Source organism: Xiphophorus hellerii, chromosome 9 (assembly GCF_003331165.1).
Source record: "Xiphophorus hellerii strain 12219 chromosome 9, Xiphophorus_hellerii-4.1, whole genome shotgun sequence".
Taxonomy (NCBI): Eukaryota; Metazoa; Chordata; class Actinopteri; order Cyprinodontiformes; family Poeciliidae; genus Xiphophorus; species Xiphophorus hellerii.
The window spans coordinates 16,734,100-16,747,128 of record NC_045680.1 but is presented as its reverse complement, the minus strand read 5'-3'; the positions used below and the strand labels follow the sequence as shown (position 1 = coordinate 16,747,128).

Below are 13,029 nucleotides of genomic sequence, written 5' to 3'. Positions count from 1 at the left end.
GTTTGCATTTTTGCACCTTTAACATCTTGCATTTCATTTATTGTCATTTTCAACACTGGCTTCCCCCTGAGTTCAATATCATCGCTCGTGATTTCAGCTTATGAAAGCACAACTAAACATGAAATTAATCGTTTTTTTATTGACAAACTCAAATGACAAAATGTTGCATTACATAAAATAAGAATAACAGGGTAATAAACAAACTAGTTCATCAAAATTTGATTTAACGTTTATGATAATTCATACATTTTGATATTTTGTCTATCTATCTATCTATCTATCTATCTATCTATCTATCTATCTATCTATCTATCTATCTATCTATCTATCTATCTATCTATCTATCTATCTATCTATCTATCTATCTATCTATCTATCTATCTATCTATCTATCTATCCAACGAGCAACAAAAAGAGAGTGCTGCTGCCTCAGAGGAATTCAGAGTGGAGAAAGTAGTGAACTGCAGGGGGAGAGAAAGCGACCGAAGGAGGAGGGGGAGACTTGGAAAGAGGTAAACTGCACCTGCACATGGAGGAAATACCCACAGCTCTCTGTTTCTTTCCTGTTCTCCGATAATAGGATAATTGATAGAGCAGCGCAGGCTTTTTACTGGATGGGTGTGGACGCTTGTAGAGGTCTCTGAGTGGAAACCCCGAGGAGAAACTTTTGATGCGCGGCTCTGCTCTCAGCAGCAAGCCGCAGCAGCGGGATCCTGAGCGCCGGAGATGCTCTGACAAGACGTGGGACTTTGTGAATCAAAGTATTTTTTTTTCTTCTTCCTTTAAGAGAAATTCGCATATCACAGGTAATGTGTGTCATTATAGTGCTGTTGTAAGTTCTACCTCAGAGCATTAGTGGCAAAAGTTTATTGAAAGTGATTTATGTCTGATAAATTTCTTAAAAAGTAAAAAAAAAGAAATAAAGCAAAATAAACAAAATTTCTACCATATTATATCATTGGCTTAGAGAACGGTTATGTGAATATTTCTTTATTTTATCGCAGTATTTCAAAAAATATTTCTTTTCAAGGCCTTTAACACCTTGAAATTAGCAGACGTATGAAAGTATGAAATAAAATAAACGCAATACTGCCATTACGGTATTTTATTGAATTCAAAGATTTTATCCAAGTTGGTGCATCAATTTGAATTCTTTTTTCTTCCTTTTTTTCCCAGATACGGTGATTTCGTTGTAAACCCGCTCATCAAAGGATCTCCCCCTCTGAACCCTGCAGGCATGGATCAGAAGGCAGTGTGCGCTGGATGCCACCGGCCGATCAGAGACAGGTTTCTCCTGAGGGTCAGTGATGACCTCTGGCATGAGGAGTGCGTGCGGTGCGCGGCGTGCGGGGAGCCGCTCAGGAATTCCTGCTTTCTGCGGGACCGCAAACTTTTCTGCAGGCGGGACTACGCTCAGTGAGTGCAGAAACTTCATATTTTCTTAGTTGAACTCTTTGAATGTAGAAAAAAACAACCAAAAAAAAAAGTCATAATTTCCAACTTCACCAGATATCCATGCTATAACCAAAACCTAATTCTGACATTATCTTCAGTCCTCTAGTGTTTTTCACTACCATTCTGATTCAAATCAGATATATAACATACTATAACTCATTGTACAGGGATAATTACTTTTACTCAGTTTAAATAAATTTAATTTCCCACATTAGCATTCTAAATAATTTTGGGCGTCGATAAAAATTCATCAGAGTTTTCACGATGCAGAAAACGGTGTCAAATGTATTCTCAGCTCCTTGAACTTCCTCCTGTTTTTGTTTCAAAAAATATTTTGATTGGAATTTCATTTCGTAGATCATCACAAAAGTCGTCTGGGTATTTCTGTCATTGTTCTTTGCAAACCAGCTCACCTTCTGCCATTTTGAATTTCTTTAAACATTAGTCTCTAAGCCTTTTCGTAGATTTAGGTCCAAACTTAGACCTTAGAATTGAGCCATTCTATTATACTTTTACTAAAACGAGTCCATTGTAGCTCTGACTTAATGTTTAACTTCGCTGTTCTGGTCTGTCAAACTCCACCTCAAGTTTTGCATTGCTTTTATCCCTCCATCTTCACTTCTGAGATTTTTCCCTGCTGTTGACGAAGAAAAAACGTCCTAAGGGCATGATGCTGCCACCACCATTGATCACTGTAGGGATGTAGAATGCTGGTTTAAAAAGTCCAGGCTTGATCTGATTTAACCACAGCACCATGTTTTACACTTTTACCCTGTCCCCTGCCTAGCAACCTCAAAGGGTTTGAATACTTGGCAGGAAACCGTGTACAATATTTTATAGCAAAATAGGATACCTATGAGTTACAGCAAGTTTGCAAGTGAAATGTTTTCCTTTGGTGCCCATTTACGTATTCATTATCCCAATATTAGTCCGACTTTCACAAAAGAGTCCTTGTCCACATCTTGACCTTGATGAAGAATGCATGTGTTGGTGTGTGTTTGCTTGTGTAACAGTAAGAAACGGAGGCTAAAGACTCAATGAAATAGTTTCCATTTTTGCAGAGTAATCAAATCTCCGTGGTTGAGTTTGCAAAGGTTTTAACTTTGCATCGTGACTTTAAAGAAAGTTGGCCTGGCGAGCTGAGAGAGCAAGGTGACTGCAGAGTGGGTGGATGGGTGGGTGGAGAAGGGATGTAAGGAAACTATTGTTTATTGTACATCATGATCACAGACAACACATGCACAATAACACCATCGCACCTTCACGCACAACCAGGGGTATAGCTCAGCTGACACATTGTCAAAATGTGTTAAGATGTTGGGGGCCATTGGCGTGGCAACTGCAAGCGGGGGACAGCATATGGTCCCCTCCCCACCTCTCACACATCCCTAGAAAAAATGATCGTACTCTCTCCCATTTACTTGTCGTCACAGTTTTCCTTCAAGCTGCTCTCACCCAAACAAGAGGAAATGCACCCACCCAAAAGGTATTATTTTGCTCTAGTTTATCAAAGGGTCTTCCACCAAAAGTGGTACAGACAAATGTATGCCTCCTGCTATTACAATGAAATGTATACAGTATAAAAAAAAGTTAGCTATTTTTTGTAGGTTCAACACTACTATAATAAAATCTATATTTTAGACACAATTCTGGTTGAAATTCCAAATAGCTCCATGTGGTGAGTGGCTATAACAGTTCAGAACCAAAGAGCAGTGCAAAGAGGTAATTAGTGGAGCAGAGCCATATGTCAGAAGGTCTGGTGCATCCCTTACAGAGAGACGGTGAGGATGGTGTGAACTTATTTTGGGGGACAGTGCGCTCCAGGAGCCCTGGCGATATGCGCAGCGGCATCTGGAAATCTCTTCCTGCAGCAGCCCCTGTGTTGAGCAATGGGACGAGGTCCAGTCAACCGTGAGATATCTGAGCTGATCAATTAGCAGGAGGCCTGGTGCCAAGGCTCCACCTCTGAAACCCCCTCCCCCCTGACCCTCACCACACCCCCAGCCTCCTGTCTGGCTGACACACATGGGCACCGCTTTTGTCCTCGTTGAGTGTTTTAAAATGTGTGCCAGAATCAGCTCACCAGACAAACGGTGCCCCTTTCTTAGATGCGGTGCAAGTGTGATTTTTCCATACTGAGACAACATTTGTCTCTAACCACATGCTGAATCTTCTGTCTGGATCTGGCATGTTTTCTTCTGTGCTTGAGGAAGCAGCCAGAGTGTGTTAGGAGTCTGAAATGAGTTATAAGACAATGATAGTGTTTTCTGCAGTTGAAGTTCTTATTCAGTCTGAAAACAAAAAAGAAAAAAAAAAAAAAAACCAACTTTTTATTGTTTGTTTGCCTCTTTTTGATTACAGATATTAGCCAAATTACAGGCAGGTGAACATAATATAGAAAGCTTAAGCAAAATGTAAATAAACATAAAGCCAGCAGATTAATACGTTTATCTCACTTGAAAGAGATGAATAAAACTATTTAAATTAAATAGTAAATAGTAATGAATAATAAATTAATGATGAACAATTAATATTCCTGTAATAATAGTAATTATATATGCATACACCTCTTTTAATAATTATAGGATTAAATTGTTTTTTGTGTATTTATTGCTGTCTTTTACCAGTTTTTTTAAATTTAGGGATAGCATTTGGATATTACAGTTTGTATTCTTTTGACAGTATCACTCAAATAACTATATAAATAAATATAGTTTTAAATCATAAAGTTAAGTAAAAAAAAATGTAGATTTTCATTTGTGTTTGGCTGTACCTTTAAAATTACAAATTGTGTTGTTCAAATTAAATAAATAGCTTTGATGTAATTTTGAAAAATGGTCATCAGAAATAACTTGACATATAACTGTACTGATTCAGAATTAAACATGATGGAATATTATTGACAACGTTGCTTTTGGAGTCTCACCAGGAACTGTATTAGGGCCTAAATTCTTCCTACTGTCCAGAAAAAAACAGTCATAAACCAGTGAAATGTAGAGCAATTGTTTTGAAAGATTTACTTTATAAAGTATCAACTTAAACTAGTTTTACATTTTATTCACAATTGAGTTTAAAATACTGTGAAAACCATACAAAATTTTCAAGCAATTAAAGAGTAAACTAAACTGAATGTAAACATTTATTGCTAAGCAAAATGAAACAGTATTACTGCTTTTAGAAAAAAATACCAATGAAATGGGTCACATGAAATGGAATGCTAAATGTAATTTTAAATAAATGCATAAACACATAGTGTCTTTAGTTAACATGTTTTTTTTTCTATTACTAACTTGAAAGTTGGGATACACTCTAAATTGCAAAAATTACCCAGGAGTTTATGGTTTGAAAATTTCCTAATACAATATTTTTTGATTTGTGACTTACTTATTTTAAACTTGAACATTTTTATTGGGTTTCGTTTTGGTTTCGAGAGACCATAATATTATAACTGATGGACCCAGGCTGAAACAGAGAGGGGATATCAACACATTTTTGAAGGTTTTGAACATGTAGTACTTGCTGGAGAAAATTAGTGTGAACAATATAATTGTACACACACTAAAAAAATGAAATACATCAATGAGTGTGCATATAGCAAGAATAACATTGCATTTATCTGCACTTGCACATGCCACATCCAACCAGCAATATGTTGCTCATGATGATCACTGATGAAATCTAGATGGTGTGAAGAACATGTGAACTTTTGATCGTTTGTCTTCTAATGGTTACATTTAAGAACCAGAAGATTAACTTAATTAAATTAGTCCTACATTTGTTCTCCTGAACAGCGTCAATGATTTGATACACTACATGCAACAAGCTGTCATATTATTTATTAAAATATAATTCCTGTCAGACAACAGGAGGTTTAGTTTGGTTGGACTGTCAGTATATAGATTACCTAAATGGCTCAGTGAGCATGTGGAGTGGACAGCAGATTGGTCTACAGATCTGCGACGTGACGGATGGTGCACTTGATCCGAAGATGCATATCTGATATGTGTCCTATGTTGCTGTGTGTGTTCAGCAGAGGATCCAGGTTAACCTGATCCAGAAACAGGATCTGTGCATGTCCAGCAGACCTGCAGTCTGTTTGCCCCACTGCCAAAGGTCAGCTCTGAGGTCATGGCAAGAACAGTGAGTGAGTGTAGAGTTTAGTTGTTTTTTTTGTTTGTTTGTTTTTTTCTTACACAGTGTGTTCACCTTAAATGTGCCCAATATTGGTTTGGAGGAGAATAATATTCTGCTGACTTATTTCTCTATAACCACCATGTCACTAATTGGTCTTAATCCAGCGTGACTGAGTGTTCCCGCTCTCCCGGCCGAGTCGCTGGGCCAATCATGTCAGCGGAAACTCTGAAATATTAAACATCTTGAGCTGCTGCCTAAGTATTTGAGATACTCTTGCCTTTGCATTACTGACTCTTAAAAGAACCAGGGCTAATAGGGCGAGCTGGACTAGGCCTGTAATGGAACGGCGATTCTCGAAACAAGAAATGATCTCCAAAACATTAATGCCCGCAGTTTGCTCTCTGCTGACATCTATCATTAGCATCACAGGGAGAGATCGGCTCAGTGTATCCCAGAGACCCGCAAACACTCCGGGTATTTCCTCAGCCACACTTCCTTTGATATATTTGGGTGATTCACCTCGTGTCACCACAGGAATGCACATACCACAGATGGTATGTTGGCCATATTAAAGCCCACACCATCAACGCTGAGGGACATATGACTCTGACGGGTCAAGTAGGGCGACTGGTGAGTTTCTGGGGCTGGGATTCACCGTTTCCAGAGTGACATTAAGAGGTCTCAGCAATGTTTGGCTTTAGGATGTAGGAACTCTAGACCACTCAACAGGGGTCCTTTATCATGAGTGTTTGTTTTGTCTTTATTTTTAGTCTGAGTTGGTTTGTGAATATTAAGGAAAATGTAAATTATAAATGTGTTCAATATTAGATAAAAACATGTTTCTCTGGATATTTAAAGAAAAATAAGAGAACCTACGAAAATAAACTTTGCCAAAATTATTCATAAAACGTAATGTCTTTTTATGTGGTTGTGTTTAACTTAATCTATTTGTCTGCATGGAAAGATATGTCGTGGGGGAAAAGCACGATATATTATCTTCTACTGTGAACAACAATAACATATACATTCACAAAAATCCTAGACAAAAAAGTTAAAACCAGATGCACTGCACAAAAAGACACACAACCTTTTCATCCCTCACTTTTTTATTTTAAATCCCTCTATATACTATATTTATAAAATTACTTGTACCTGCTAAAATGCCAAAATCATGCAACCTTTTTCAAATTAAATTTTTTTTTTTTTACAAACACTGACATTACCATTTGCTTAAACAATTTAGGGAAGTCTAGATGATGATTTAATGACTTTCCAAATCTTTAGTAGGTGTATTCACAATCTAAGGGTTAGACAGAATGTCAAATGTATTTTAGAGCAACATCTCAGACACAGCAGGTCCTTGTGGCATCATGAAAAAAATCAAAAGAAATTAGCCAACCCTTGAGTACAATTCCCAGATGCCTGAAGTCACTGCTTTCATCTGTTCAATGAGTAGTATGCAGAAATAAACAAAATACAGGACTGTCCAGCCACACCATTAAGGAAAGAAATGCCTCTGTGTCCATGAGATGAACATGTTTTGGTACCGAATGGGCTCAAAAACCAAAGAACACCAGCCTCACTGTAGCAGCATCGTGCTGTGGATTGTTGTTCTCCAGGATGGACTGAAGCGCTTCACAAAATAGATTACACCATGAGGAAGGAACAGTATGTGGAAGTATTGAAGCAACGTGTCAAGACATCAAGCAGGAAGTTAAAACCTGTTTACAACATGAACGATGACCCTAAGCAAAATTATAAATTATACAAGATTATTGTTCTTTAGTAACTGTAGCAAATCTTGGGACATTAATCATTATTATGTTATTTGCCATGCATTTTGCTTTATTTTCGGAAAATTACAACTAAAGAAACCAAAAGCACTTTGACCCTGTTTGCATTCTTTATTTTATGTATGAAGAAAGGTATTACACCCAATTCACTCTCCTTGTTGGGCAAGTGCAGTATTTTAGATGAACACAAAAAAAAGGGGTAAAACTGTCACTTTCTCATGCCTCCTCACTGGCTGGTCTGGTGACCCAGTCAGGTCTGGAAACAAACGCCAGCTCCAGGATGATGACGCATCATCCTGCGTGACAGACCCAAAATGTGGCCGTGCCAACCGGAGGACAATGGTCCCGCTGCTCGGGGGCCGGCTCTGCCTTTGTCCGACTCTGGTTAAGCAGACTTAAAGATAATTCCACGGATAATTCTTGGGACCAGCGGCTCAGTCTCTCCCACCAGGAGACCTGATTCCCCCCCTCAGCCTGGAGCCATGGCCTGCCGAGAGCCTTTTCTCTCCAGCCCCCAGGAGCACGGCCTCGGACACAGCAGTCGGAGCCACGGCAACAGTCTCTCGGGTCTGAGCCCACCAGTTCTGGTTGCCAGGCGCTAAGATACACACCCGACACACTGAGGGTATGTGTCTAAACGGTTTGGGGTAGAAAGGGAAGGAGGAGGAAAGGGGAGAAGTCAGGCGCTAGTTGTGGTTTTGAGTGACAGCTAGACTCAGCAACATTCTCCAGGTCAAGAAAGTGTATTTTCTTCTCATAAAGTCCCATTTTATTGTGGCGTACAAAGTCCTTAAGAACCCAAAGCAAACAAATGCATTATTCTAACGGCTACCGAGTGTCCGATATTTATGCCTACTTACACCTTCTTGTCTTCAGTCTGTTTGCAGTGCATTGTGGGGGCTGTGCGGAGGCCATCTCCCCTGCAGAGCTTGTGATGCGAGCCGGAGCCGCTGCTTTCCACCTGCGCTGCTTCACCTGCAAAGTTTGTTCCTGCCGCTTGCAGACTGGAGACCGCTGTGTCCTCAGGGAGGGACAGCTTCTGTGTGCCAGAGAGGACTACCATCAGTATCTGGCGAGTCCAGCATCTTCAGATACCGGTATACAACCTGAATGCTTTGATGCTGCTTTTCTTTCACTGACTTTAATAATATTTGTGCTCTTTATTCTAATTTTGGGGGTTGTTTGCTCAAAATTGTGTAGCTCACTGAAGCAGGCAGTAGCTGACATAGCAGCCTTTTTGAAAAGCAGACTGCGAGATAATTTATTTAGGTCTACATGTGTAAGTATTAGAAATGTTTTATGTATGAATAGCACATGCATAAAGTCAATTATTTACATTTAAGAGATGCTTGCTTTAATTAATTATGCATTAACATTTTAAGATGAGAAATAAATCATCATTTAATAATTAAAATGCCGTCAGACTATTAGTATTGTTTCTGTTGCAATAATGAATACAGTTTTTTAAAATAAATAGTAGATATAAGTATTTCTATTGATTATTGAGAAATATAAAAATTATTTAACAGAATCCCATTTTTCATATAATGTAAATAAAAACAGAAACATATTATTTTGTTTCCCACTGTCTTTAGAGCGATACCTGACTCATTTCCTATCAAAAGCTTCTCAAAAGAAATGCACTGAAAAAATTGATGTGTATATGCATAATGCATTGTTAGATATGATGACTGATTAAAAAAATATGTATTTTCTGTTGCAGATGATGTGATTTCAAAATAATCATACTACGTTTTCATGCAAAGTACATTAAATAAAAATGTGCAACTACTATTAAAGATTTAATCCTATGTGAATCAGACCTTGTTCAGATTAATTAGTTAATGTAAACTAAATGCTGTTGTCCAAAATCACAAAAGTTAGTTTTGAACAACAGTTACCTACTTTTGCTGAGTGTAACTAGACAAACAATTGGGTTTTGCTATTATTACCTGTTTTGAGCTCACTTAAAACAGGTCGGACACCCAAATTTGAAGAGAAGCACCCTACATCATGATGCTATGTCACTATGAGCTTTGTTTGTTCAGAGTGATGACCAGTTTCAGTTTTTCACACATAAAATGTTTTTTCCCTATATATTTTGCATTTAGGGGAAAAGCTCATCTAGCAGAGCACCTTCTGCTACATATTTGCTGTGTCTCATATATGGCTGGTGGTAAACAGCAGACAGCTCCTCCTCTGATTTTTTTTCCCTATGCAATTACTTTCTTCTTGGCAACCTGCCATAATGGTCAGATTTCTAGAATGCACCACTGCTGGTTGTTCTGTCAGTGTAGATTTTCCCACCTGAGCTGCAGATCTCCACAACTCCATCACTTCTCTTGGCTGCTTCTCTGTTTAACTGCTTTCTCTCTCTCTCCGAATTTGTTTTTCAAATGACGGATTGAACAGCGCTCTGTAAGATGTTCTAACCTTAACGTACTGCTGTATAACCTCCCCTAGTTTGACGCTCCTTTAAAATGTTTTTTTGATTTCCCTAAGTTTGTCTTTTATTTTTTGTTCCCTAATTTGAACAAGCAGTTGTTCACACAGGTGGACGCACACAAAACTGGTCTCCATTTATCAATCGGGTGATTTCTGAAAGCAATTGGTTGCACTTGATGTGTATATGCACAATGCATATACACATCAAGCAAAATTTGTAAAATTTAAAATAACTCATCCTTTTTATTCCATCTAACAGTTAAGCATCAGTTTGGATGGTTTAAGCAGGACATTAGAGTTGTCATAATTTTGACAAAAATGTGTAAAAACTATAGTGGAATGCTACTTTTGTATGGTACCATTGACAGTCCTTTGAGTATTTATTTATTTAAATTAAGCAAAACCTGTGAAATTCTGAATGAATTTCATTTGATTTGGACAGATCATCAGGATTAGATGCAATTAAAGCCTAAAATGTTCGTCCAGGTGCATTATTTCTGCTCCACATATTAGATTACATACCTAGGTTTTGCTTGATAAAATGTCTCCCAGGTCTAATCTCTGCATGTCTTCCCTATCACGTTGGCCCAGCAGGTAAAAGTGACGATGAAGAAGAGGAGGAATTGGGGCGGATTACACAGAGGCGAGGCGGTGCAGATAATCCAGAAACCAAACGTCCCAAAAGACCTCGCACTATTCTGACCACCCAACAAAGACGCACCTTCAAGGCTTCCTTTGAGGTCTCATCAAAACCTTGCCGAAAGGTAATGTGCTTGTTCTTTGATTTTATACAGAGTGCGGACAAATGATTTCATCACAGCTCAGCTTACATCCTACAGATGACACAATGGTTTTATTTGTTTGTTTGTTTCATATTAGGATGTTGCAAAGACACAAAGCAGATTTACCTAAAATAAATCTAAAAGCATTTCAAAATTAGCGTCATTATGATTTGACCTTTGTGAGAGCAAACAAACGTTTTAACCTTCAAATGCACAATTACCCTTCGTTTGGTTTTTTACTTTTCTAACCTTGCTTTATGTCTTTTTCTGCTTCCCACCTGAATCTTAATCCAAGGTAAGGGAGACCTTGGCAGCAGAAACTGGCCTAAGTGTCCGGGTTGTGCAGGTTTGGTTCCAGAACCAGAGAGCTAAAGTAAGCGCGCACACATACACACCTACACACATATACACATGCATACACAATCTCACATGCACATTTAATAAAAGCAGTCTTTCTGCACTGACTTTGTGAGCCAGAGTGGAAATCAGCCGAGTTATCTCCTTATACAGGAAGCTGATGACATCTTGCAGGGAGATCACTGGAGATTAGAGCTAATATTTCCTCACAAAGTGGACTCGTGTGGTTTCTCTCACTCAATGACAGATGTTCTTGACTTCCCTGTTAATATTTTGCGACAGAGTCATGTGACACAGAGCAAAACAGATTTTATTTTTATTTTTTTGCTACTTCATTTAATGGATGTTTGTTGTTTAGATGAAGAAATTGGCCAGAAGACAACAGCAGCAGGAGCAGCAACACACCCAGGAGCAGTGCGAACTCTCAACAGGTGAGTTCAGACATAATACTGTACAACTTATCACTTGTGACTTTAATTACTCACAATTTAGATTAAGAGTCTGAGTAAAAACAACTGAATCATAGATTAAAAAAAAAATGAGTACTTGTAACAAATTCACATCAATGTTAGCAGAAGAATCTTATCAATCAACTTTATGAAACAATTTCATAAAGTTTTCTGTGCTCTACAGTGCCCTCATGTGGCAGTTTAGGTTCAGAGACAAAGTGCATGGGGCCATCTTTTGCCCATGTTCAGCAGCAGCAGCAGATGGGGCTCACCACTCTGGAGCAGCAGGACTGGGACACAGACCCCTTCAGACAGGGCCTGACTCCACCCCAGATGCCAGGGGATCACATGCACCCTTACGGTAAAAGAACTCTGGAAATTAAACCCTGTTTTATTTCATGAAAAGCATTTTGTCATTTGACAAAGAAAGTGAGAGTGCATTTATATCATCTTATAAATGTTAAAATTGAAGTTTGTTAAAATTTCACACATCAGTGATAAACTTAGAATTTGGAATCAAGTTACCTTCTGTTTTTTTTATTTAATTTATTTTTATTACCCTTATATCTCTTTCTTTTTTCTTTCTTTTTTTAATCTCAGAATGTGTATTGTCTCCCTGTTAAAAAAAACAGGATTATTTTTGCAGCATGGCTGTTTTCCAAAAAGTTAGAGGGTTAGTGCTGAGCCAGGACAATGCATAAGCAACATAAGCCACTGCTTACGGCTTCCACATCAGCAGGAGCAGACAATTTCTCACATAGACAGGGTACTGGTATTAAGTCTCAAATTTATAGTTACATTTGTGAAAATTGAGCGTATTCTTTTCAAAATGTAAAAAAATAAATAAATAAATAGTACTTTTTGAAAACTTTAATTCACTTTGGGCACAAAAAAACTGACATGTGGAATTGGAATCATGAATTTCAACATGTATCAATGTGAACATGTCTTTTTAAATCATCATGGGTAAGACGTTTGCTTTGCATGACAAGCCTGGCAAAGTCATTTGTGCGACAGTCAGCTCTTGTAAGTGAAAGGTCAAATCTGAAGAGTCTACATGCACTAACCTAATGATAGTTTGGATTTTCACAGGTTTTCAAGACTTGTATGGGGAAATAGACAGGGAGTCTCTGTGCCATGTTGCTGACAATGACTGCCTCTCTCTGGCTGGATCGTCCCCACTCACTCCCATTGACTGCCTCTATTCCATGCAGGACTCATACTTCACCTCCTGAGGGTGGAGTTCAGGCTCAGGGAGAAGCTGCAATCCACTCTGGAAACACACTTTTATCTCCCCAGGCTAATTAGGTCAACAAATGTAAAATTTCAGAAGTGGACATGGATACACTGCGATGTCATGTAATTTTACATATTCAATTCTTGGTAAACATTGTCACGTCGCTTCATTTAATACTTTCCATTTCCCATTTGAAGCACAATGTCTAGAAAGTGTATAAACCCTCCAAGCATGGTGCTGTTCCCCTCACTTTTCATGGTTAGACAGAAACCCCTTCTGTTCATGTACATAAATAACTTTGGAGTGTATTTGTATTTATTCTCACAATGTGTGTGTGTATACTGTTCATTCAAAATAATAAAAATACATCCAAGATA

General features: G+C 38.3%; 1 protein-coding gene across 1 annotated transcript; it reads left to right on the top strand.

The window, feature by feature from the left end:
* The first annotated feature begins 1,140 nt into the window (after nucleotides 1-1,140).
* lmx1a (LIM homeobox transcription factor 1, alpha) lies at nucleotides 1,141-13,029 on the top strand. The gene is made up of 7 exons (XM_032572870.1): nucleotides 1,141-1,416; nucleotides 8,259-8,479; nucleotides 10,419-10,591; nucleotides 10,905-10,982; nucleotides 11,325-11,397; nucleotides 11,600-11,776; nucleotides 12,508-13,029. The coding sequence occupies exons 1-7, from the start codon at nucleotides 1,238-1,240 to the stop codon at nucleotides 12,648-12,650; spliced, it is 1,044 nt and encodes a 347-aa protein (XP_032428761.1). The 5' UTR covers nucleotides 1,141-1,237; the 3' UTR covers nucleotides 12,651-13,029.